Consider the following 24,874-nt stretch of genomic DNA (forward strand, 5'->3'; position numbering starts at 1 on the left):
CATTTTTTTTTTACATCGTGCTCGTGATATGAGAGAGAATTTTATACCTGTTGTTACTGTTTCATGAATTCTTAATACGGCGCACAAAATTTTTTAGACATTTCCTGAGACATTCTCGACCAAAGCAAATGGACGCCTTGACAGCAATAATCATCTCAAGCGACAATTACCTTTTGAAATATATTTTTTTGGGCGATACGTTCGTCTTCTGCTCATCACACGGTTATATTTAGTACGTACGTATCATATATGCACCGGTTAACTGGCCTGGAGCATTTTAACAGATTCTTGTGATTATACAATCATCAATAAGGGTTAAAATTTCACCTTCAGGGACCAAAAATTATTGTCTCAAACTGTACAGACTTTTTTCAAAAATTGTGTAATAAATTATCTCACATTTTTCAAGCAGCGTTTCAGTCGGCAACTTAAGTTGTCCGTGTGCGTTAAAATAATCAATGTCATTACATGCTCTGCCAACTGAAGGCTTTAGCAAATCCCGCTTATTTTAGGTTTAATGGGTTTCTTCGGCCTAATGGTTCACCGTTCAAAGGCATTCTCAACAAGGCTAATTGCCTCGATTTATTTTCCTCTGTCTTGAGCCAACATGTTTGTATTTTTATTGAGAGACAAAAAAAAAAGGAATTATCGCTTTCAAAACCACCTGCTAGGAACATTTTATGGTTATTATTTTTCTCGCTCCAAAAATATTACTCTCTCTCGTTCTTGCACGAAAGCCGTTTTGACGGACTGCAATGGAAGAAAGAAGAAATTATTCAGTCATGTAACATTATTTTGAAAATGTGCATTAAATAGTGTCCATTCATTGCAAACAGCAAATCGTCCATGCAGTTTCATATTTCATTGTTTATACCAAAATTCAAATAATATATGTTACATGTAATTAAAGAATTTTCCGGTTTATTCAGTTTTTAATTTGGCCAAAGCTGTCATGAATACGTTGCATGTAATCCATTTGGGTCACCGCGTAGCTTTTCCCGATGAAAAAAGTTTGTGTTTTTATAAAAAAAAAAAAAATAACATAAAAATACCACCATCTCAGTAAAAGACCCCGCCGATCATGTTTTGACTTTGTGTAGTGTTTGCATTAGATTCAATAATTTTATGCACGAACTGTTTGCTTCCAATGTTTTGTTGCCGTACATCTTCGGATTATACCTGTTAATCGCGTAAACAAAAGGTTTTCAATTAAAAAAAAAAAATTTTTTTCCCACTGCTACAATGCTACAATGATTTGCTAGAAATTTGCATACGAAAATGTAAAATCTTGGTTTTACTCGGTAAGACGTTGTTTTTTCTCCTAATTCTTTTCAATATTTATTGTCATACTTGTTAGCGAATCCTCGTTCAGTATAAATTTTTCATCATTAGAGCGCCTTGTTTACGCATGCGCTGTAGCCAAACTAAAAACACCTGAAATTACTAGCGTTTGTGATGCAAATGGTTAGATAATTGAACATAGCCCGAGATGAAGATTTGCCCGCATTTTGTTTCAGCGATTGACTGAATTCTCGCTTTTCAAGGTGAGTGTGGATGCACATTGTGACTTTGATATGAATGCGAGTTTATTTAAATGTTTGATTTTGTATCGCCGGAATATTGATCAATCATGCTAGCAAAAGTAGATCGAAGTTTGCAGATAGCAACCCACGCGAGATAAAAAACATTTTCTGTTCCTAGCTGCATTTCAGTTTACCTTTCACGCCAGGCACCAATCTATGAATTGTTCTGTTCGTGTATTTATTGCTACTCGAGAAACAGAATGGAAGCGTGCCAGGGATAGAACGTAACAAAACTGATTTCTCGACAACATAAAGATATGTACGCTAGACCATTTATATAAGTTTCCCAGACAAAATATTGTCAAGACAAATACGAATTTTGCAAGCGGTTAATTGCAGATCTTTAGTTGATGAATATTTTTTTTCACTAACGAAAGTTATCACTTGAAGATACCAATTGCAAATATTAAAAATGGTATTTCCCAGGTCGTGGTTTTTGCGTCACCGATTTCAACTAAGCTATCTCCGACAAACGTTCAATGTCGTCCAAGAGACCAACGCGAGACAACAAAATTAGAATTACAAAATAATAAATTCTGAGAGGGGCTTGAAAATAAAATTATAGTGAACGTTTAAAACACAAGAGCTTAAATCACTTTCAATCTGTAGCATGCTGTGATCTCGGTGAGGCCTGATATTCAAATTTTTCATATGCTTAAAGTTAACATGTCATAGCGCGAAATCATTTGGGTTCGATATCCCGCTGTACCTCTGAGACTTGAGCGTTTCCCTCAGAGCTATATGGCAAAAATACTTTATTTTTGAAAACGCCATTACATCATGATGAAGAAATATTTTTGTCATCTTCTCCGACATTACCCCAGTAAAGTACGCAAGCAAATGCAGATTTGAATGGCGGGGTAACTTCAAAAAGGGCGAAAGACGAAATAAGCAATTAAGTTAACTGATTTGATAGGCAAAATTTGGTGCCAGATCAAGGAATACCCATTTGTTGAATGCAGTTATCATTTTAGTGCCATAGCGAGACGAATGCGATTCACGGAGGGCCAATTTAGTTTACTTTCAAATTTTTATGCGATGCGTGTCTTCGGGGTTACATGCTGCTAGATATTTTTCATTAAAAAAAGAGAAAGCGATCTGTTTTTCACCCTGACCGACAAATTTACAGTTTTTCTAGGCTGTCGCTAATTGCAAATAGATAAACAATGGAGATTGCTTTTTCATTATTTAATGTTTCGTACTTTTACATGCACAGACGTAAAAAATATGATCGCAAAAATCTATACGAACAAAAATTTACGTTAAGTCTACATAGTTGGCATCTTTCTTTTTTCAATCAGGGAAATGTCTTCTAATTCTGCTCAAGGAGCTGTCCTGATTTTACTTCTCATTTTTAATTCTCTGATTTTAATTCTCATTTCTGTCGGTTCTACGATTCTTGATTTCTTGAAATTTTCTCATTAACGACTTATTATCAACTTAGAAAGAATTTTGCAGGAAGGGCGTAGTTTTTTTTATCTTAGTCAAGATATCTGACGTCTGCTTACGTAGAGATTATCAGCAAGTCCTCTTTTTATATAGAGGACTTACTGATAATCTCCACGTATAAAAACGTTGTCGGTTATTCTAAAGGTTGCCCGACAGTTATACATGTCTGCTGTGCCGTTATACAAATATCGTAGTTTGCCAAATAAAATACAATATTTAGAGAGGAAGCCACGTCGACCTTAGCTGGTTTTCATACGGGTCCTAAATCCTTGTTGAATTAGAATTTGGAGATTTGGAGAATACCTATAAAATCCTAAATTGTGATTATAGGTCGTCATATCTTGTCCTTGTTGTAAAATCCGCCGTTAATTGCAATGCATGGCTCGCTGCATTTGGAACGATTCACCTACCGCAAATTGCCATAACACTGTTAACAAAGCGCACATAAATTGCAATCCTGAGAACTTAGATAAAATCTTTTGAAGTTCCGTTAAAATTACTACAGAAATGTGAGAACTATCTGAAATCGAATTCTTGTAAAATTACTGTAATATCCACTGTTTGACCGTCCCAGAGGCGGGTTACCTTGATGGTTGACTAGCTGACTATATGGGTGGTGGGTTGGTTGGTTGGTCGAGCTGGCTGGCTACCTGGTTGACTGGTTGGCTGGCAAGTTGGTTGCGACAGTTTAAACAATTTAAGAAACAGATTGTACCAGTTGACCCGGAATGACATGACAGAAAAAAAAAATCACACATTTATATGATTTTTTATCCTTTTCACAGATTATTACAAAACAAGACGGCGTGCTAATGTTACAATTTACGACCAGTCTATTACAAATAACCTGACAACATGTTATTACTCATGTGCGATAGGTGTGGAATTACAAATGTGAATAGCTTTCTTAAAGAAACAAAAAAAAACTAGCAATATGTTTGAACGCCAAAGGAACTATTTTGACATTTAACAGCTTGGAAAAGCTGAATTCCCAAACCACAATAACCCAATTTGGCGCGAAAATATACACCGATGTATGTCCTCCATTGGAACGTCATCTGTTCCTCGAAGCTCGAGGAACAGACAACTCGGAGAAGCTCGAGTCTCGAGCTCGCTCTCGGAAAACTGGTCGCCTCGAGGAGAGATGACTTTCGCAGACAAATTTTTCTTCACATGTTCGCGCCAAATGGAGTTATTGTTTATGCTTTTACAAAATTTGCTATGATATAGTTTACGATAATAGACGTACGTGATGCTAAAAATCATTAATCACAGCAGTATAATGAACATGTCCGACATTCATGATCTGGAATTTTCCACAGAAACCCAATTTAATTTCTTGCAATTGTAACATACCAAATTCCTTTAAGTTCTAAAAGTAACCGGCAACCCTCGTTACTTTCGGATTTAGCAGCCTGTTCCTCTTGATTTATTAATATTTTTTTCTGATAAAACGTTGCGATAGGAAAACATTTATGAGACGCAAAACACAGGGTCATCTAAGGCAAACATTACATCGGCTCGGTTATTGCTTTCAGTTTGTCTCTATAAGCGAGTCGATCGAGTTGTGTTTGAGGTCGTGCGTTGTTTTCGGAAAAATGCTGCTTTAGGCATGTTAGTCACACTTTTGAGTACACTTTTTCCGTGCGTTGTAGTATGCATATATTAATTCAGTAGCTGTGTTCTGAAAGTCTAGTGTTTCTTATGAAAGTCCAGTTATAGCTATTAAAATATGGTGAAAACCACAGGCGACTAAGAGTCTGATAAAGAAAAATGAAATTACTCCTAGGCGCGGACCTTTTTTGTTACTGATCAATTAATATTTTTCATTATTATTTCTGTGCATCGGTTCTACAGTTCTCGCCAGGAGGTGGCGCCTCTAAAGATTATTGCCTAACACTATAAATTAACAGAGTTTGACAATATTGTGACACAAAGCAAAACATTCGCATGTCTGTAGGGCAGTTAATACTTATAAATGACCGATTTACACTTTGACTTGTACCAAGATCTTAGGTAGGCACTCTCTCTTGCTCTCACACTCTCTCAGGAGTGAACATGCACCTTACCCCTTGAAACTCCTTGAGAAAAAACTAGTAAAACGTATTTCAACTACTAAAACGTGTTGAGCAAATGCAAAATTTACACAGCCAATGAATAGCCAAACCTCAATATTGTCGTCTAGTTATAACCTAAATTAATATTCTTGTTCTTTTTATTTTAGTAAGAAAATTTCAGTTGTTATGTGGCGAGTCATCGTACTCTGCATCGTGGTGTTAATCACAGCGACATCAGTTTCTGAAGGATTATTTGTCTCTTGGGATAAAAACGCCAATTTAACCAAAGATGACATATACATTAGCTACAAGCGCATTTACGTGCCTAACAAATTTGGAAGGATAACTCAAGAGTTCAGGAATCTTACTTCACACACACTGGACGAGCGCTGCCAGAAAGGAATGCCGCTGTCCATATCATGGAGTTTAAACGAGCCGTACTCTGGAGTACTGGGACCGAAAATCGGTAGAAAATTGGGTTTTGCTGCGCGCGGAATATTTCCAAGTAAGTAAGACCAACTATTTTTGATGTAGCTTGGAAGGCCTAGAGCTCGTAACGTAATGTGGACTAAAACGTTTTAAGTTTGGGTAGCCGATTTGGTTTTCCTGTCGATAATAATTTTCGATTTCGCTTTCTGAGTCTAGAATATTTTATACTATAGCGCAAAGCATTTTGCAAAATGAAAAAGGTGCGTGTTTGGGAAAGCTTGTATTCCCCTTCCGCTAGCTTGGCGTTGGTTTACACAGGGAAATTGAGAGAGATTTCTATTCTTTTTATCTTAAGCTTTTTTATCATTCATATCGTTGGTAAGTCTTATCACAAAAGAATGACTTACTCTCTGGCTCAGGGTTCTTGCTCGCCTTTTTGCCTTGAAGTAATTTTTTCCTAGTAAGCTAAGTCTCCGTCCCAGGTGGATCAACGATCTCGGCTGCACGTGCTCTTTTTCCTTTAGAAATCTTCCTTATATATACGATACAGTGATGTCAATGACGGTCAGTAAACGTGACTTATATAATGAGATCGAAAGTATGGCGCCGAAGATTACCTAGTTAAATTTATCCATGGAAAGTAAGCGAGACGCTTTCAAACGACATCGTTAAATTAAAAGCACATGCGAAAATATACTCTAGAATTATAACGTCCCCGTTCCGTCTTCAGGCCATTAATTTTCCCTGGAATAACGTGTTTCGTTTCTTAAAAGAAATTAATGCGAACTGAGTTTTAGTGATTTAGAGTGTCATAAAGGCTCTTTGTGCCATCACGGAAGCCATTATTGTTCCCCAGAATAGCGTGCGGCTAAGTAAAGGAAACTGATATCCCTGATTTGATTTGCATGTAGCGTTTTAGAGCAACTTGCATTGCTTCATCAAGCATCATTCATCACTTTTATAACGCACTGTCAGTATTTCGCGGATTGATTGATTTAAAGATCGCTTGAATTTAGCGAAGACGTTTGGATATGTCTTAAGAGCAGCTTCGCCTAAATATCAACTAGACTTGGAAATAGCGAAAAAATCGAATTTCTTCAAACTCGCCCAGAATGAAGCCCTACGGGCACTAGTTACAAAAATATTGTTTTAAGTTCGATAAATCAAAAATTATTTTTCTGCGCAATTTTTTCGTTTCGATGTCCCAAATCGGCCAAAATCGATCGAAAATGAGCGGCATATTCAGAGGCTCGTAAACTCAAAAGTAAAAATCTTCATAACAAACTGATTGCACGTTGTATTTGTACTTCCTTTCTTGTATATTTAGAGCTAAACAGATCGCGATTTGATTAGAACCAAAATATTTCATGATTTTTCTAAATTAACGACCCAAGACAGCTAAACAAGAGGTCTACATTTAGCCTATTTTCAAATGCTAAAAAGGCGTTCTGGTACACGGCTTTTCCCAAAACGACTTCTTTGGTCTGAAAGAGCATTGTTTCTTCTTCAAATTAGTGAAATAAAATTTTTGGGTAAATAAAATCGCGAGCGCTGAGATAGCGAACTAAATGCAGCACCTCTTCCTGAAAACGTGACCTTTGACCCAAGCGTAACGAAACCGAATACTGCAAGAAAACCCGGAAGAAAAGCAAACGCTTCGTTATTTTGAAACATTTTCTAGTGATATCTCTCCGAAACCATTATTGCAAGAAACTATTTCCAGATATGAAATCTTACAGGGTCAAAGAAGGAGCTAAAGGGCGCATTTTGACACAATAACTTTGTTTGCTGAGAATTGAAGTCAATGACCGTTAACGAATTCCAGTGAAATTTGCGAACTTGAACTGTGTTACCCGATACTTACCTGAATATTTATACTGATTTATAGAAGAGTCGTCTTCTTGGATTAACCTTCAAAAGAAGCTGGATCCACATTTGGAAACAAATGTTTAATGTTCCGTGACCTGCCCGCTGCTATAAATTCCATGCACATGCCGACCGCATGTTTGTCGTAAAACGAACTGAACTCCACTGACAGTTTCCATAGGCAACCCCAAAATAAACAATCCCGCAAAATGTAAAGTGAAATTGGCTGTCTTCGGGAACAGTTAGAAGCTAGAGTCAAGATCCATTACCTTTAAAAAGTGCTTGATTTTATTTGTTTGTGTCGACTTTGTTCACGCAGTATTTCTTACTGTCACGTTCGAATACCGCAAATCGGTCACGCGAAAATACTGCAGACCGTGCAGACTTGTTTGAGCCTTTAATTTTGACTCTTTTTTTTGGCGCTAGTTACAAAATGGTGTTCAATATATCTGAAAGTTTGTCATTTATCAACAGGCAGCACAAGCGCAGTATGTGACTTTTGATTCAATAGACAAACGCGTAAAAGACTTTGTATGGGAAACTTACTCAGTCTGCACGGTCTGCAGTGTTTTGGCGTGACTGATACACAGTATTCGAACGTGACAGTAACTACTGAGTGAACGAAGTAAAATCAAGCACTTTTTAAAGGCAATGGAACGTGACTCTAGCTTCTAACTATTCCCGAAGACAGCCAATTTCACTTTACATTTTGCGGCATTGTGTATTTTGGGGTTGCCTATGGAAACTGTCAGTGGAGTTCAGTTAGTTTTACGACAAACATGCGGTCGGCGTGTGCATGGAATTTATAGCAGCGGGCAGGTCACGGAACATTAACCATTTCTTCTTTTAGAGGTTTCCAAAGCTGGATCCAGCATCTTTTGAAGGCTAATCCAAGAAGACGATTCTGCTATAAATATAAATATTCAGGTAAGTATCGGCTAACATAGTTCAAGTTCGCAAATTTCACTGGAATTCGTTAACGGTCATTGACTTCAATTCTCAGCAAACAAAGTTATTGTGTCAAAATGCGCCCTTTAGCTCCTTCTTTGACCCTGTAAGATTTCATATCTGGAAATAGTTTCTTGCAATAATGGTTTCGGCGAGAAATCACTTGAAAATGTTTCAAAATAACGAAGCGTTTGCTTTTCTTCCGGGTTTTCTTGCAGTATTCGGTTTCGTTACGCTTGGGTCAAAGGTCACGTTTTCAGGAAGAGGTGCTGCATTTAGTTCGCTATCTCAGCGCTCGCGATTTTATTTACCCAAAAATTTTATTTCACTAATTTGAAGAAGAAACAATGCTCTTTCAGACCAAAGAAGTCGTTTTGGGAAAAGCCGTGTACCAGAACGCCTTTTTAGCATTTGAAAATAGGCTAAATGTAGACCTCTTGTTTAGCTGTCTTGGGTTGTTACCTTTGAAAATTCGTCAAATATTTTAGTTCTAATCAAATCGCGATCTGTTTAGCTCTAAATATACAAGAAAGGAAGTACAAATACAACGTGCAATCAGTTTGTTATGAAGATTTTTACTTTTGAGTTTACGAGCCTCTGAATATGCCGCTCATTTTCGATCGATTTTGGCCGATTTGGGGCATCGAACGAAAAAATTGCGTAAAAAAAATAATTTTTGATTTATCGAACTTAAAACAATATTTTTGTAACTAGTGCCCGTAGGGCTTCATTCTGGGCGAGTTTGAAGAAATTCGATTTTTTCGCTATTTCCAAGTCTAGTTGATATTTAGGCGAAGCTGCTCTTAAAAGTTCAATAGCTGGAAGATCATCCATCCCTGGAATTAGCGCAGGATTATTCAAATTGTTTATTCTGTCAACTCTAAATGTCCTAAATGCATTCCTAATTGACTTTGTACATGAAAAGAAAAGAATGTAACTCGAAAATCAGACTGCTACTTAATAAACTTTGCCACCTTGCGTTAAATTTGCTACATTTGAATATATCCAAGCTTATCCTTAGTCGGTCTGACGCAGAAAGGAAGCGATTCTGTATAATTACTTCGGTTAAAGGAAGATTCGCCCCGGGCTTTTATCAGTTGTAGGTTCCTGGCTACGTTATGAGGTTGAAATTAAAGCTGCGGACACCGAAACTGTTGCTCGAACGTGTTGCAATATTTCATGTTTTGTCATATTTATCGATATGCATCCCCAGGAAAAATCGGGTGGAAGTGTGCGGTCCGCTTCCCAAAATCCTTACCCCATTTATGACCCAAATCTGCGATTTTCCCCACCCTGTTAATGACCTGACCAAAAATTCGATACCCTATTTATGACCTGAATCGTAAATCAATACTCTATTTATGACTAAAACGGCTGAAAAACCATATCCTTTGGCGCCGCACGTAGCTATATAGCCCATATAAGGGAACACCCCCGGTATGCATATGAAGTACAATTTTAGAATTTTAACGGTCATGTAAATTGCGATCAACGGATGTAAATTGTGATCAACAGATGTGGTTCAACGGCTTGTCCACCACTGCTGTAACGGAAGTGAAATAGTGTATGGTACATTCATGAAGAGCATAAGGGAGGCAGAAGATCACTTTTCCGAACAAATGTACGATTTCACATTCCCGGTGTACAGATCCAAAATGGACAAAGAGCTGTACAGGGACCAACCGTTTGTGACTGTGATGGCCGCACCAAGAGTCGTATTGCTGGTCTACGATGGACCTCAGGTAAAAAAAGTTTTGAAAGGTTAAAACTTTGCAGTTCTTTCAGACAATTATTTGCCTACCTAATCCTACCATTTAATAATTTGGAACGATTCGCTGGCATACTAGGCGAGTTTGGTAGAGCCATGGCTCATAGCTTGTCGAGACGTATAGTCGAGCCAAAATCCACGTGCAGAGAACAACGACTGCCCTGAAGCGTACCAAAAAAGGCACGATTAGGTATTAACCATACCCACGTTCGGCCTTAAATCAGCCTATATCGCCAGTTAGTGACTTAATATCGCAAGATATCAACACAGTAGACAAGGTTTCTCATAGAATAAAGGTTTAGCCATTGTCTTGAAACAAGAGAATCATATTCTCTTGTTTCGGAAAGCACTCTCCAGAGATTGTACGTAGCGGTCGTTTTGATGAAAAATATACGAAACTGCAGTGCGTCGTGTGGTGCTTCGTCTAGGTCATGTTGGGTAGTTTTTATTCTCTAATCATCATGGAGTCGTAAGGTAAGGTTCAACTCTCTCCGTTTAGCGATCATAGCAATCAAATGGAAACCAACCTTTAAAAAAGGGTGTCCGCATTTGTAAGAGGTGATATAAAGCGGGGGGCTAAAATTGGAGGCTATGGGACCATACAAAATGTATGGGGATCATGATGGAACATGCTGTGCCGTGGGGCTTGCAGAGAGCTATATAGCGTGGAAGAGGGGCCGTAACAAGTGTTCGGCATGAGTGGCCGGGAAATTATTCCTTTAGCTGAAAGTAACTTCGTTTCACTTTCTTTCACCCAGAAAACAAGAACACAGAATCTTGCTGACACCATATTTAATGCCTGGCCGTTCCTGATATTTATCCTGGCAGCAGCTGGTGCATCTGGGATGACTGTCTGGTTATTGGTACGAGTTAAAATTAGGATAGTTGAACAGAAGAGCACTACGTTAATAACTAGTGCATAGACTAACAAAACAAAGAAATATTTGTGTTAAGCGTTAGTTTTCAGCGTTCTCTGATAAAGAGTGTTAAAAAAACTCGTGAGTTTTCGGCTTCCTGTCTAAAGCCTTTAAAAACGAAGATGTTCTTGAAAAGATGAAAAATGTTTGCGAAAAGCGAGTGTAAAAAATTATCACTTACGTTTTTTTAACATTTTCTTTTCGCTCGCATATATTTTTCGTCTTTCCTTCTTACAGTTAAGCTTTAGGCCTTAGACTGGAAGTCGAAGACTCACGAATTTTTAAAAATTCTTTAGCATCCCAGTGTTGTCAGAGTGTTGCACTCCGTACCATGTAGTTCAAAGTAGTTAATTTTTTCCCTGTCATTGCTCGTTTCCTTTATTTTCCCCACAGGAATATGTTTTCTTCTCAAAAGAATTCTCAAGAAAATTTGTGAATGGTGCCTGGGACGGTTTCTGGTGGGCTGTTGTTACCATGACAACTGTAGGGTAAGTGATAAATGTTAAGGCCACCTGCAAAAGGACAGCGTGTTTGGTTTTGGGTGATTTAGGATGGTTTCACCACAGTGCTTCTCTATGTATCGACATTGCTGATCTGAAATTATGTGTTGGCCAGTTGACCAAACGTCGTTCTGTTTGGTATTTGACAGGAATATTAATGTTGATTTCTGTTTTCACAGGACAGTTCACATGAGTTTATTGTATCAAATCTTTCTTTTGCCATCAGTTATGGCGACAGTTCGCCGAAGTCCCTGCCTGGTCGACTATTCTGCTTCATTTGGATAATAACTGGTATAAATATAATATCCATATTTACTGCACTGGTCACAGCCACAGTAACGGCATCAACACGGCCGTACTTCAACATTCATGGCGCCAAGGTAAAGAGATGTCTTAATGAAGCTTATCACTCCACACTAAATCACTCTACACTTCTATAATAGGTTCCTTCAAAGAGAGATTTTTCAATCAAGCTAAGGCCCTAACAAGCGAGCGGTTTTCTGATAGTTGAAGAAAAACCTTAAGTACAAGCAAACAGATCAAAAAATCGCATTCCCGTGGTCAACCATAAAGACTACAAATTCCATTTTACAAAGAGACGCCATGGAAATGAATTCTCAAAGGTTGTCCTTATATAAAAGGACAACCTTCGAGAATTTATAAGACCTTATTGAATATAGCAGTTATACTTAATTTATATTATTATTGATCAACTTTTAATCGTGCATGGTCAATTAATGTTGATATTTAAATCATATCCATCAGATTGGCGCAGTCAACGGCAGTGAAGAGTTTCGTCTTGGTGTCAGTATAAACTTTGACATGCAAGGTAGGACAATCGAGTTTAAAACAAAAATTCTTCAAAGGCTAGCTATAAAGAGGTCAATTTTTTGTGTATTTATCCATATATGGAATTTACGGCATCTTGAACAGCTCTGAAGGAAACTCTAATTAAAGTAGTATATACATATAGTCCAAACCTATACAACTAGTTTGATATTGCTTTTAGAGTAGTCCTTCTCTTTTATCTTCTCCTGCTTCTCCACCGCCACCTCCTCTTTGATCCTCCACCTGCTTTTCCTCCTTCTCTTCCACCGCCACCTCCTCTTTGATCCTCCACCTGCTTTTCCTCCTTCTCTTCCACCGCCACCTCCTCTTTGATCCTCCACCTGCTTTTCCTCCTTCTCTTCCACCGCCACCTCCTCTTTGATCCTCCACCTGCTTTTCCTCCTTCTCTTCCACCGCCACCTCCTCTTTGATCCTCCACCTGCTTTTCCTCCTTCTCTTCCACCGCCACCTCCTCTTTGATCCTCCACCTGCTTTTCCTCCTTCTCTTCCACCGCCACCTCCTCCTCATCCACTTTTCCTCCTCTAACGGGCACGACCTCTTTTTTTCCTCCATCAAGACTTAGTGTGAGTTTATGTTCTTATTGTTTACAATTTTACTTTTCAAAAGCGGTTTTCGATTGAGTATCGTAAACCCAAAATTAAAGTAATCACTCTGGCCAATCACAAAGAACAAAGCCAATCCACTGAACCAGTCAAAACTCGAATGTAAAGCGCGGGAAAGAGCGTGCGAGCGAGTCTCTATTGGTTTTGGTTTCACTTCTGACCGGATGAAAAAGTGGCGCGAGTTTTTTAAGCCAGTCGCGGCGCAGATAACGTAACTGATCATCAAATGATGATCTTTTATCGTTTAATTACCAGTGATAATGTTTAACCCATTTGACATAGCTGTTAATTAACAGTGAAAATTTGCTATCTCATACTATTTACGGCAATTTATATATTTCAAGTTCACTGCTGGATGCAGGATTTCAACCTCTGATCACAAGGTGTCACTTTCATTACAATAGCATTCAGCACCCCTGCATCGATGACCAAAGCAGTGAAAGAGCAAGAAGTAGACGGAATTTTGATTGACAACTATGCACTGACAAGGTTTTCTAACTTGATGGAGAAGGAACCTTTCCGCGTGGAGCGCACCATTGAGCATCCAATCACATACGGCCTTGTGCTTCCATCCGGGTCACCAAACACTGAACAATGTGTTCGACGCTATATGAGGAACTTCAATCATGAAATATTTGAGCGAATTGCAAAGCACCTTATTCCTATTAAGGTAATAAGTTTGAAATAAGAATATTCTTAGGATTTGCTCTATCGGCCTGCAAATCTCGAGGAACATTGTTTTCCTTCCGTTGAAATTGGAAAAAAAGCAAACTACATGCATCTATTCTAATTCCGTTTCATGGTCTACGCATAAATTGCTTTCAACGAAAAAAGGCGACCCTTTCATAAACCTTAAGCTTCCATAGAAAATGGAACTCCTTTAACATACAGCATCTGTTATCTTAACTTTTCATTTACTGAGGTAACCTCGTTTTAAAAATTGGTTAAAATGAATTAGCGTGAGTAAGATATTATGAATCGGCCTTTGGTGACTACCTAAATGAAAAGCTTCTACACCCTTTTCTATACTTCAGCTTGAAACTAAAGGGACCCCGTTCAGATTCTATATCACGCCAATTTACCCGCCTTGTGATAAAGAAAATCTTTTCTTTCTCCAGAGTAAACGAACCGACAAGAACTATGCTGTTAAGGCGACGGAAGGTCTCTTCTATCAAGAGCACATGTTTAGTTCTATTGTCAGGATCGGAGTCATTATTGTAGCCAGTCTTGTGCTCATTGGACTCATGTGGGAGTTTGCTTACAGAAGACGCAGGCATGGTACGTCATGGACCTTGGATCGTGGACAATAAAGTCAAATAGAACAATAGCTTGGCCATTGTCTAGCTTACTTAGTTTGTTCCAAGAAAATGTTTTAAGTGGCACGGTCTTCTTACGATAATTTTTTTGTTAATACTTTGAGGTGAAAAAACACTGACAAAGATGGATAATTCGTCTAATGGGGAGACAGACAGACACACGAACAGACGGACAGACGGATTGATCGACGGAAGGACAGACCGCGTCTGTCTTACTCTGATTGATTGATTGATTGAACGATTGAACGATTGAACGATTGAACGATTGAACGATTGAACGATTGAACGATTGAACGATTGAACGATTGAACGATTGAACGATTGAACGATTGAACGATTGAACGATTGAATGATTGATTGATTAATTGATTGATTAATTGATTGATTGATTGATTGGTTGATTGATTGATTGATTGATCAGCTAACAAACTTTGGGCTAATTTTATGATTAAATAGCTCAGGCAAACGAAAAAAGAAGCAAGCATGTGAAAGTCCAGTTAGTTTTGACGAAATGTGTTTTTTTCTGTAGCAGGCTTCAATTGTCTATTTTTCCCGTTTCAGTTAAGTCAAAGTCAAGCAAGCCGGTTGCCGAGGAAACGCAAGAAATGATGACTTTGCAGTCCAGTGATGATTCCAAAACGAGCAAAAAAGAAGAGCTTGTGCTTGGTTACAACAAGTTTCATCAGCGCTGGATGGAACAGCTGTTCAACACGAAGTTACGAAAACCATAAAGGACAATTCTGGAACCTTGCAGTTGCGTTCTTTTTTATTCGTCAAAAAAAGAGTGCGATACTGACGAATCAAAAGCCATAGGACATTAGAATGGAACCCAGCCGATTTTCTCATTGATGACAGATGAAAACTTTAATATAAAGTTTGGGAAATCTGAAATAGTCAGAGCTCAGACTAATTCGAGGAACTTCTTTAAGAACAATTCAAACCTTGAACTTTCTGTTCGTCATAAAATTTCCCCACACTACTACTAGTACATAATAGGCCTTTCCACGGTTACCTTTGCTCATTTGCATTACAATAAAATCGAGCATGTATGTGAAACAATTTCGGGCTATTTTGTAGTTTTAGCCCGAAATTGCCTCGCATCCACGTTGGATTACATTGTAATGCAAATGAGAAAAATTAACCGTGAAAAGGGCTATTCCCACAGGTCTCTGTTCAATATGCAACATGCATTGATATGTATCTCATTTATTCGGCTACAGCTGGGTTAGTACAAGAAGAATTTGGAACCCCGACGGATGAGTAGATGAACAGAATTCTATTGTATTGATATTGACACTCCTATAAGAGGTCAGAATACGTCGTTCTTTATGTAAATAAAGATTCTGAGTATGTATTTGAATAAGAGACACTAAATTAAAAGATTTTGTCCCAAGATTTCATTTAACAGTCATTTTTTTATGAAAGGAAAGGTTTGCGATGGTTTTTTAAAAAGTAAGAACTCGCTTCTGTTTGGTTCGTACGCAGGTCAGTTTCTCTGATATCAGCTTTTATTACTTAGACACAAGTGTTTTACTGGAAAATTAATACACCAATCGTAAAATTCATACGAAACTGCATTCGGGACTCGAGTGACGTATTTTCCATATCCTCACTAGAGAGGATATTGACGACGTCATTTCCCGTCAGTTTGTCCAGATAATAAACAGAAAATTACACGGTGGCTTGAAGATATGGATTTTATTTTGTCGTGTTAAAAACGATATATTACCACTCGACAATGAAATTCATATCTTTGCGCTGCCTCGTAATACACCCTATATGTATTTACGGTTGCCGTCAGCTAATTAAAACGAAATTGATCTTTTCAGTCCACGAAACAATTATGGATTAATTGTACTTGCGAACAGCTGCGGCAGCCACTCGTGGAATAACTGAAAAGTCCGATCTGTTCACGCCCTCGGATGTCAATTTTCCTTTCTTCTGCGAAACATGACACCTTGACTTTGTACCTAGTAGTCTTCTTTTTCTCTTCTTGATCTTCTTTTCCTTTGTATGCAATCTGTAATGAGAATAACCAGACAAAAGAATTTTAGAAAATTTGCAATTTCTATAGGAAATATATCGGTCTGTTTGAGAAACAATTGGGGAGTGTGTTCTTGAAAAGCACGTCTTCAAAAGGCTTATTATCACACTGATTTAACTATTTGTAATGCATAATGCTATCAGAAATGAAAAGAAAGTTTCCAAATAAATTTTCATGCAAAAGGTCAGGTTTATATTCTTTAAGAGAGAATTTTATGGACGCTAGAAATTAGAATGATTTGTATAGGAAGAAGACGCTTTGCCCTCCAGTCACGCCTCAGTGGTTTACAAATCCTTGTAATTTTGCAAGTTTTCAAGCTGCCATAAAATTTTTGTATCTCTTTTTAAGAGCTTCGGATTTTCCCTTCTTCCTAATATGTTACCTCTCTTTCTATCTCCAATAAATACATATCAGGAACTTCCTTTTGTAGTGATTAATAATGGCAAAGGTTTCTAGAGGGCAAAGCTTCCTCGCCTTAAGGCAAAACATGTTAATTTTGCAATATTCAAATCGTCATTTAATCTCAACCTTACACGGCATTGTTCTGGAAATTGGTGGTCTGGCTATCTAAAACATGCTCTTTCCAGTTCTGAAATTCATTTAGCTGAGGCTGAAAGTTTAGAAATTATCGGTCAGGTGACCAACATTGTTGTACCAGAAGTTAATAGTGCCAGTTTCCCGCGCGCCAAATCTTAGAACATGGCGGACCTTAGCAACATGGCCGCGGATTCAAGGTAAGGTTGTCGAGAAAAACAGTCCTCGTTTGGAAGCAAAGAATCGTTAGTTAAATAGGACCAGTCAGAAACGTTCAAAGTTACTTACTGTAGTCATGAGTATTACAAGTGTTTCAGTGATATTTTTCTAAGTTCACTGATGGGTAATCATAATTACTCTTAAATCATAAACAAATTGGTCGCTTAGGATCACCTAGCGAACTCGTACTTTGCATGTTATTGTGCGTGGCTAGCAGGTTATTAGATTTATAAGCTTATTATCTGCCTCTTTGGTGGTTAAATCTTTGACTTATGTTAAGTTTATGTGGGAATGTCCACGATCGAATACCGTGATTAAATTTGCAATGTTTTGAACTAAGATTTTATAGCAGCACGTCAAGTCTGACGAAGTTGAGTTCAGCGTACGATTAATTACCAGCGTTTATTGTTTAAGCTTAATTTATGTTCAGTTGTATATAAATTTGGTATAAGTTGAGTTCTTAAAGAAGTTGACAGTACATGAAAACATCACTGACAGATAGCCTGGCGTCTACTAATATTTTCTTTGGGATCCCTCTCGTGCCTCGTATGCAGACAATGAGTACTGAGAAATATTATTGCGTTCGAAATTATTTTGTCGCGGCAGGGGTATTTTGCAGAACGCCGAACACCACTGTTTGTTTACGGTTTGTTTCACTTATGTTTGCTTGCCGGCTATAGCTTTTATTTGTAAATTGTTGCAAAGGGCAAATACAATATAGTGCTGTCCTTTCCAACTATAATGGCAAGCAAACATTGCATTTGGCATTCTGCAAATTTTGTTATGACTTTTCTTGGGTGAAAGATTTCTATTGTTAAGGACTTTTTGGAGATTCTGCCATTTTTGCTGAAAATAGCATGTATCCGTTTCATTAGACCTAAATTACAACTGCAAATGAAACTTCCTGTTTTCGGTGGTGGTATATTCCTCCCGGAGGGGGAGTACTCCCTTATATGGGCTATATAGATATGTGCAGCCCCAAAGGGTATGGTTTTTCTGCTGTCTTGGTCATACATAGGGTATAGATTTTGGCCATTTTGGTCATAAAAAGGGTTTGGTTTTTGCACTCTAATCTTGAATTGGGTGTGTTTTTTTTTTAAAAAAGCTACTTTTTCATCATTATCGATAAGACCATCAACAAAATCCCTTCATAAATTATATTTAGAGCAACTGTGCCAGCTCTAATGGTCAAAAATAGGGTATTGAATTTTTGGTCAGGTCATAAATAGGGTAGGAAATTCGCAAATTTTGGTAATAAATAGGGTAAGGGTTTTGGGAAGTGGACTGCCCTTCCCACCCAATTTTTCTGGGAGTACCCCCCAGGTTTATTCCAACAGACAAATACAAATGGCATTATAACAGCCTCATCCTCCCCGCCACCCCGCTCCTTGAGGTGTTAAACGGACAATCATGATGATGAACTAAAGAATGTGGATAAAAATCTGCCATGGATTCCCTTACAGTAGTTGTTTTATTCAGAGAAAGAAAGGACTTTTGATGGTTACATTCTAGATCATTGGACCTTTCTGGGTCTGGTTTTAGACTAATAGGACCTTTTTAGGGTCTGTTGATTTGACCTCATTCACAGTCCTTGTTACTTGTATAACTTGATACCCCACCTCTATGGACGGTCATAAAATTGTTTTGTAATATTTTTATTTGTTTAAAATCAATATAATTTTCACATACATAGCACTCGTAGAATGTCAGGTATAACTCCTGCTCATGACATTAGTTTGCTTTCCACAGGTCATAATGACAATAGAGAATGATGAAATTAACATGGGTGAACCATGAGTACGTCAAGATTTGTGACCAAGATCGTGGGTGGAAAATTAGTGACAGTTCCAGAGTACCGTGATCCATCCTCCTCACGGCAGAGTGGCTACAGTTTAAAATCAACCTATCCATGGGGAACATTTGAGCCTGTTGCCTCCCATAAGATTGGAAGCAGGACATATCCTGTCCTTCCACCTATCTCTAATCATGGTAATATTAATTACTATGTGGTGGTTTGAATTTCTGTGTAGTTTAATCACCATATTACATGTAATACTACTGAATTAGGAAAAAAAAAAATTAAACATTTTGCAAGATAATTTAGTGTTAAAAAATGTTTATGTACAGCAAAAACAAATCTCTAAAGACCAGGATAAGATGAACAATTGTCTCTAATGTTGACCCTTCTGCACAGATCTCACTGTGCTGGGTCTATAAATCATGACCCTGAACCAGAAAGTTTCTCATCTGGCCTTTATACATTCCGTTTTTTAATTTATTCAGTGACTTATTATTTATGCTAAGGGATATTGTCTTGATGTACATGGCATAAAAAAATAATATTTTGTTGTTGATAATCAATCTAAAAGTATTCTTCTCATTAATTTGTGAAATCTTTGGAGATCCTCTGGTAGTCTTGGGTATCAATTTACTAATGTATATATATAATTTGTTTTGAAACTTTAGCGGAAAATTAAATTAAACATGCCCCTTGTGTAGAACCAGTCACTCTAACTATTTATTTTTTTTAGTACAAATGGATATTTCCCTCTTAATTTTAGATTTTCTTTACTTTTAAGTGGACAAAGTTTGATTTATTTGTGAACATTTTTACCTACAAACGACAACAGGCCGATCAGACCATGGCAGTTCCGAAAGCCAGCTTGCTCAAAGAGTTACAGATGCTCTTGCTAATGTCAGCAAGCAGAAGCTGTTAAATGTCAAACACAAATTTTCACTGCTGGATAAGGACCACTCTGGGCGGATCACTACAGAAGAACTTCGACAAGTGTTCCTCAATTACCAGATATTCATTCTTGGGCCTACATTGATGGCGCTTGTTAAGAAGTTTGAAGTTGATGGCGGAGGAGTACTTCATGAACCTCTGGCCACATTTTTGCTAGGTCAGTCAAATTTTTGTGTTATACAAAATTAATTAAAGACAGGTTTTTCTGTTGCATAGCTAGCAGAGATCACTATAAACCCTTAGCTACAAAAAAAAAATTTTCTCTACTTTGTGTAAAATACCAAACTCAATATTAAGGTAAGTTGGTAGGTTTAAATCAGCTTAGGGCACAAAGATCAGTAAGAATACGTGTGCAATGAAAATAATGATTTCTCTTCTACTTTACATTTCCCCAACCTCTGCAGATTGCCATTCATCTACAGTACCGGGATTGCAGGATAAACAGAAATTAAGTGCTGCTGGTTTGTCTAATCCTGTGCGAGTACATACTGGTCAGTCTGGTATTCAGGGTGATGCTGAGCTGTTGTTGGAGGTTGAAAATCAGTTAATCAAGGATGGAGGAAACTGGGATTACAGTGAATTGAAAACATCATTTCAGCATTGTGACAGAGGAAGAACTGGTTTCATAGGAAACAAAGAGGTGCAGTTACATGTCTTACATGTACGCTGTTAGTAGTGCTAAGTCTGTACATACTACAGGGGCACCCCTATAAAGCGGCCGCCTATTAAATGGCCACCCCCTATTAGGCGGCCAGCAATCAAAGTCCCAATGATGGCCTTTCTATTGTTTCTACCTCTATTAAGTGGCCAACCCCTTTTAAGTGGCCACAGTCCATTTCCTCCAGGGTGGCCGTTTAATAGGGGTTTGACTGTATACACATTAATAAGTTTGAACTATTTAATTTGTAAAACAGTTAGCTGATCATGACATTCACTATGTATAGATTTATAAATAATTTGTAATTGGACCGAGTGGAGTATAATTCAGAGAGTAATATTATTACTGGGCAAGTAATTTCCAAATTTCCAAGAGTGCACAGTACGAGGCCATTTTATTTTAAAAACACAATAACTTTCTCTATATATAGTACAACAAGAAAAATTAATCATTATCAGTACAACATTTTTGAGATGAAAAAAAAATTCCTTTCAGCTAAAATGTGTGCCAAAATGTGGGCAAGTGTTTTCCAAGAGTTTTCCAAGCAGCAGGGATCAAATGAGTGTCCAGTTACCGTTATCCAATTATATCTCATTATAAAAAAGTCGTAATTGTTTACCTGTAATTTGACACCTTTGTGATCATACACCAATTACAAGACAAATAGGAGTGCAGAGAACCAATCCCAATTGAGAATTTTGGTATAGTTAACCATTAATGTAGAAAGTGGACTGTCATCCTGAAGTCCTGGCTAGAAGCTTGAAAGGTACTTTATATTAGGGAAATTCCAATAGAAAACTGTTTTTCACTTGCAAGCAATTTTTTCTTATGAATTCCAAAACAAAATGCAGTCACAGTAATCAGTTTATTAATAATGTTTGAACAAAATAACATCAGGTACAACATTGTTAAAATTATTATTAACTTTGTTTTTATTTATTTTACAGTATCAGACTACATGTAAATTATGTTTTTTTTTTTCTTGTTTTGCTGTTCATTTTTTTGAGGTCAGAATTGAGATTCATCATTTTGTATTTATTTGACTCTTCTTTGTTGTAATAATTTGCAGTTGAAGATGTTGTGTAAACATCACAATCTTCCTCTCAGCCGATCACTCTTGGAAAAGCTGCTTGGCAGGTTTGATACTGATGGAGATGGATGGGTAAAGTGAGTACAAGTTACAGTCAGCTTATTAATAAAATTGATATTTATTTATAATATATGAATTCTATTTGAAATTTAATATCGTGTAAAAAGGATAATTATATACCTGCCATAAGGTTCAACTCTTATCAGCTGTTGTTAATTTGCATCTAGGCTAGTTCCTGAGAATAAATCTTGAACTTGTAAAATTGGAAATTAATGTTATTCAGCAATATTATAGTTTATATCAATTAATACAAATCAATTTATTCATACATTTTGATTGGTTCCCACTTATATATTTCCTATTGGAGGACAGATGAGTAGATTACGTCATTAAGTCAACATTGTTTTGCATTTTTTATGGAATTTATAATTAAAAACAGATAGATTCCATGTTGCCATGCATTTGTACATGTTCAGTAACAGATCACAGATGATGTCAAAATGATGTATTAAGAACATTGGTGACACACCTGCCTAACATCTCATGTTACACTTTTTTGTTCTTACTATGCAGCAACATGGAATCTATTTGTTAAATAATTCCAAACCATGGTTGAAACAATAATGCGTGTAGTGTCCTTGAGCCTAGTACAACTTTAAATTGGAAATGTTTAGTATTTTAGCACAGACCACAAAAAAATTTCCCCTCAGAACAAATTGAATTATAATTCTACTGTGATTCATTGCTGAATATTTGAGGGCTATTCATCTGAAGTTTTTACACAAAATATACATGCATATCCATGGAATTCTTGTATTGTTTAACTTAGTTGTTATAAAAGAAAATTTTCATCTTTCGTTGTAGCTGGAGAGATTTTTCAAGATTCATTGAAAAAGCTATGTCTGTAGTTGCTCTTGGGAATTCTTTGAGATCAGAAGAGAAGGCTGCAGCATCAAATAGAAACTACAGCAGAACTGGTGCAGCTGTCAAAAAACACCACAGCAACTTGACAGCGAGCACAGAAACACAGACCAGCTCAGGTGTGGTAAATACAGTATAATATGCTATTCATTCTACTTTATTAATTTGGCCTGATTGGCATAACTGGTGTTGATTAACATGAGTGTAAGACTAGTGCATGCATGCCTCAAGCATGTGTCACATACAGGGGTTTCATTTATTTAACATTTTCAGCAACTGGTCAGGCAACGTGGCAAAACATTGAACTGAACCTATTTATAAGAAGAACTTTCCTCTAGATGGTCAAACCAGGGAGGCAAAATCGTCCTTGTTGCTGGTCAATTTGCCTGGTGCACAGACCCTATTAAAACCAGCCTGCACGTGACATTCTGCACTTGAGGGTTGAAGTTATCATTAGTCATGTCTTCCAAAGAACTTCAACCACTAAGGATTCATTCATGTGTTGTTACTACGGGCAAATGTTTGACCAGGAGCAACTTGTTTGTATTGTTTAATAGTATCCCGCTCAGGGAGGAGGTGTAATTATATCACACTGTACTTCTAGTTGCGGTCCATATTTATTTAGTTGTTGTGAAATAAAGCAATTTACCCTGCACTGGGATAATGTTAAAAAGTCTTTCCTGATGTTGATCAGTAAAGAATAATTACCAATAATTTAACAATGGTTAAAACTTTGTCTCTATCAACTGCATCCTTTTTTGTCAAGTTAAACACTTCAGTCTTAATTATAAGAAGCTCTGCGTAATAACGTTCTATGTAACAGGATTGGGAATTCTTTGCTGCTATGTTAACTAGTGGGTTGATAGGGATTAATGCTACTGGCCAGTTTGTTAAATTGTGATGATCATGAAAAAATGAAATTTGTTTCATAAGTAAGCTGTGTTCAGTGTTTACGAGTAAGGTGAACTCTATTACAGTAATCATCGCTGTATGTGTTGGACTTATGATTGTCAAATTCTCTCTTAAATTAAATTAACAATACCAAGTTTTGGCAATATGTTGATGTGTGAGGCTACATAAAATAAATTCCATATCAGGTGCAAATAAAAAAAGTAAATAAAGTAATGTAAACTGCTTGCAATCTTTAAATATACAGATGGCAATAAATATGCCTCTTTAAGAAGACAGTCACTAAAACACAGTGAAAGTGATTTTCAAAAGTCAGTATGGCCAGAGGATAAAGGTATCGTAACGATCATATAAAAAAATGTAAAATAAAGGGCTTTACTATGCCTTTCCATAAACTTTTGTGTGTATGCTCAGATTGCTAAGTAAAGAAGTAAAATAATTTGGACAATTACTAAGTAAAATGAATTTTCGTTTAAGTTTTGAGACGGACTTTTGTTTCCAAAAAATTGGTAAATTACTATTATTCATCAGAACAGTTAAATAAGACATTAAGAAATAGAATTAAGAGTTGTCAACAAAGTGTACATAGCCCAAGTGAATCGAAATAAAATTTGTGATGCAGCACGACATGGAATTAAGCAACCTTTAGGATTTTTTAACACGATTCTTGCCTTTACCTAGAGCCTGACCCAGTGAAGCTCACGCTACGAGGCCGTAATATATATTTGTACCCACCTGATGGGTACCTTGATATGGACACATCACCCCACCCCCCTGAGGAAAAACTGCAGTTGGAGTGGGTGTAAGTAATGCTATTGTTTGGTTTATTCTTCTGGCCCCAGTTGTTTGAAAGCCGATTAAGCTAACCCAGAATTAGCAAGAATTTTGATTTCAATTTTGTAACTTTACAATAAGGTTTACTGTTTATATTGTTTGTCCTTCTCTTTAGAGTTTGAATAATCTCAAACTACACAGAACATAAGCAGTCAAAAACATTTTATTCAAGAAAAATTAATACTACGGTTAACTTTTAATCCTGGGTTAGCGTTAACCGGCTTTCGAACAATCCGGCCCTGGGGCCCGTTTCTCGAAAGCCCCGGAATCTTTTCGGGCCCGAAAAGCCATTTTTAGTTAATCGGTATTTGAAGACATAGAGGTGTATACGCCTGAAACTTCTTGTGTGAAGAGAACCTCTGTTCGTATTAAGAATATATGATTATAATGTAGATAGGACCCTGCACGCGCTCTGATTGGTCAAAAACCCATGTTTTATCAGGGTTTAAAACATAGAAAAAGCGTGTTTTATTGTTTTTGCCACATTACCTCTATATCATAAAGCAAATGAAGAAGCCTAAGCCGTATCTCAAATACCCGTCGTGTCTTTTCACAGTATAATACACGGCTTAGGCTTCTTTATTTGTTAAATAAAACAGTTCTGTAGTCAAAAGGTTTGAGATTCTGCTACGGC

General features: G+C 37.2%; 2 protein-coding genes across 2 annotated transcripts in view; both read left to right on the top strand.

The window, feature by feature from the left end:
* The first annotated feature begins 1,478 nt into the window (after positions 1–1,478).
* Positions 1,479–15,669, top strand: LOC145479448 (uncharacterized). The gene is made up of 10 exons (XM_081457817.1): positions 1,479–1,544; positions 5,257–5,594; positions 9,848–10,074; positions 10,859–10,963; positions 11,411–11,505; positions 11,744–11,897; positions 12,283–12,346; positions 13,374–13,639; positions 14,088–14,247; positions 14,847–15,669. The coding sequence occupies exons 2-10, from the start codon at positions 5,276–5,278 to the stop codon at positions 15,014–15,016; spliced, it is 1,560 nt and encodes a 519-aa protein (XP_081313943.1). The 5' UTR covers positions 1,479–1,544; positions 5,257–5,275; the 3' UTR covers positions 15,017–15,669.
* Positions 15,670–16,912: 1,243 nt separating this feature from the next.
* LOC145479449 (echinoderm microtubule-associated protein-like 2) overlaps positions 16,913–24,874 on the top strand; it is a 21,686-nt gene continuing 13,724 nt past the window's right edge. The window contains exons 1-7 of the mRNA XM_081457818.1: positions 16,913–17,063; positions 18,832–19,071; positions 19,713–19,985; positions 20,233–20,468; positions 21,556–21,653; positions 22,441–22,616; positions 24,088–24,208. Coding sequence (XP_081313944.1) covers positions 18,876–19,071; positions 19,713–19,985; positions 20,233–20,468; positions 21,556–21,653; positions 22,441–22,616; positions 24,088–24,208 — 1,100 coding nt within the window. The 5' untranslated portion in view covers positions 16,913–17,063; positions 18,832–18,875. The remainder of the gene's footprint in view (positions 17,064–18,831; positions 19,072–19,712; positions 19,986–20,232; positions 20,469–21,555; positions 21,654–22,440; positions 22,617–24,087; positions 24,209–24,874) is intronic.

Source organism: Orbicella franksi, chromosome 2, assembly GCF_964199315.1.
Source record: "Orbicella franksi chromosome 2, jaOrbFran1.1, whole genome shotgun sequence".
NCBI lineage: Eukaryota > Metazoa > Cnidaria > Anthozoa > Scleractinia > Merulinidae > Orbicella > Orbicella franksi.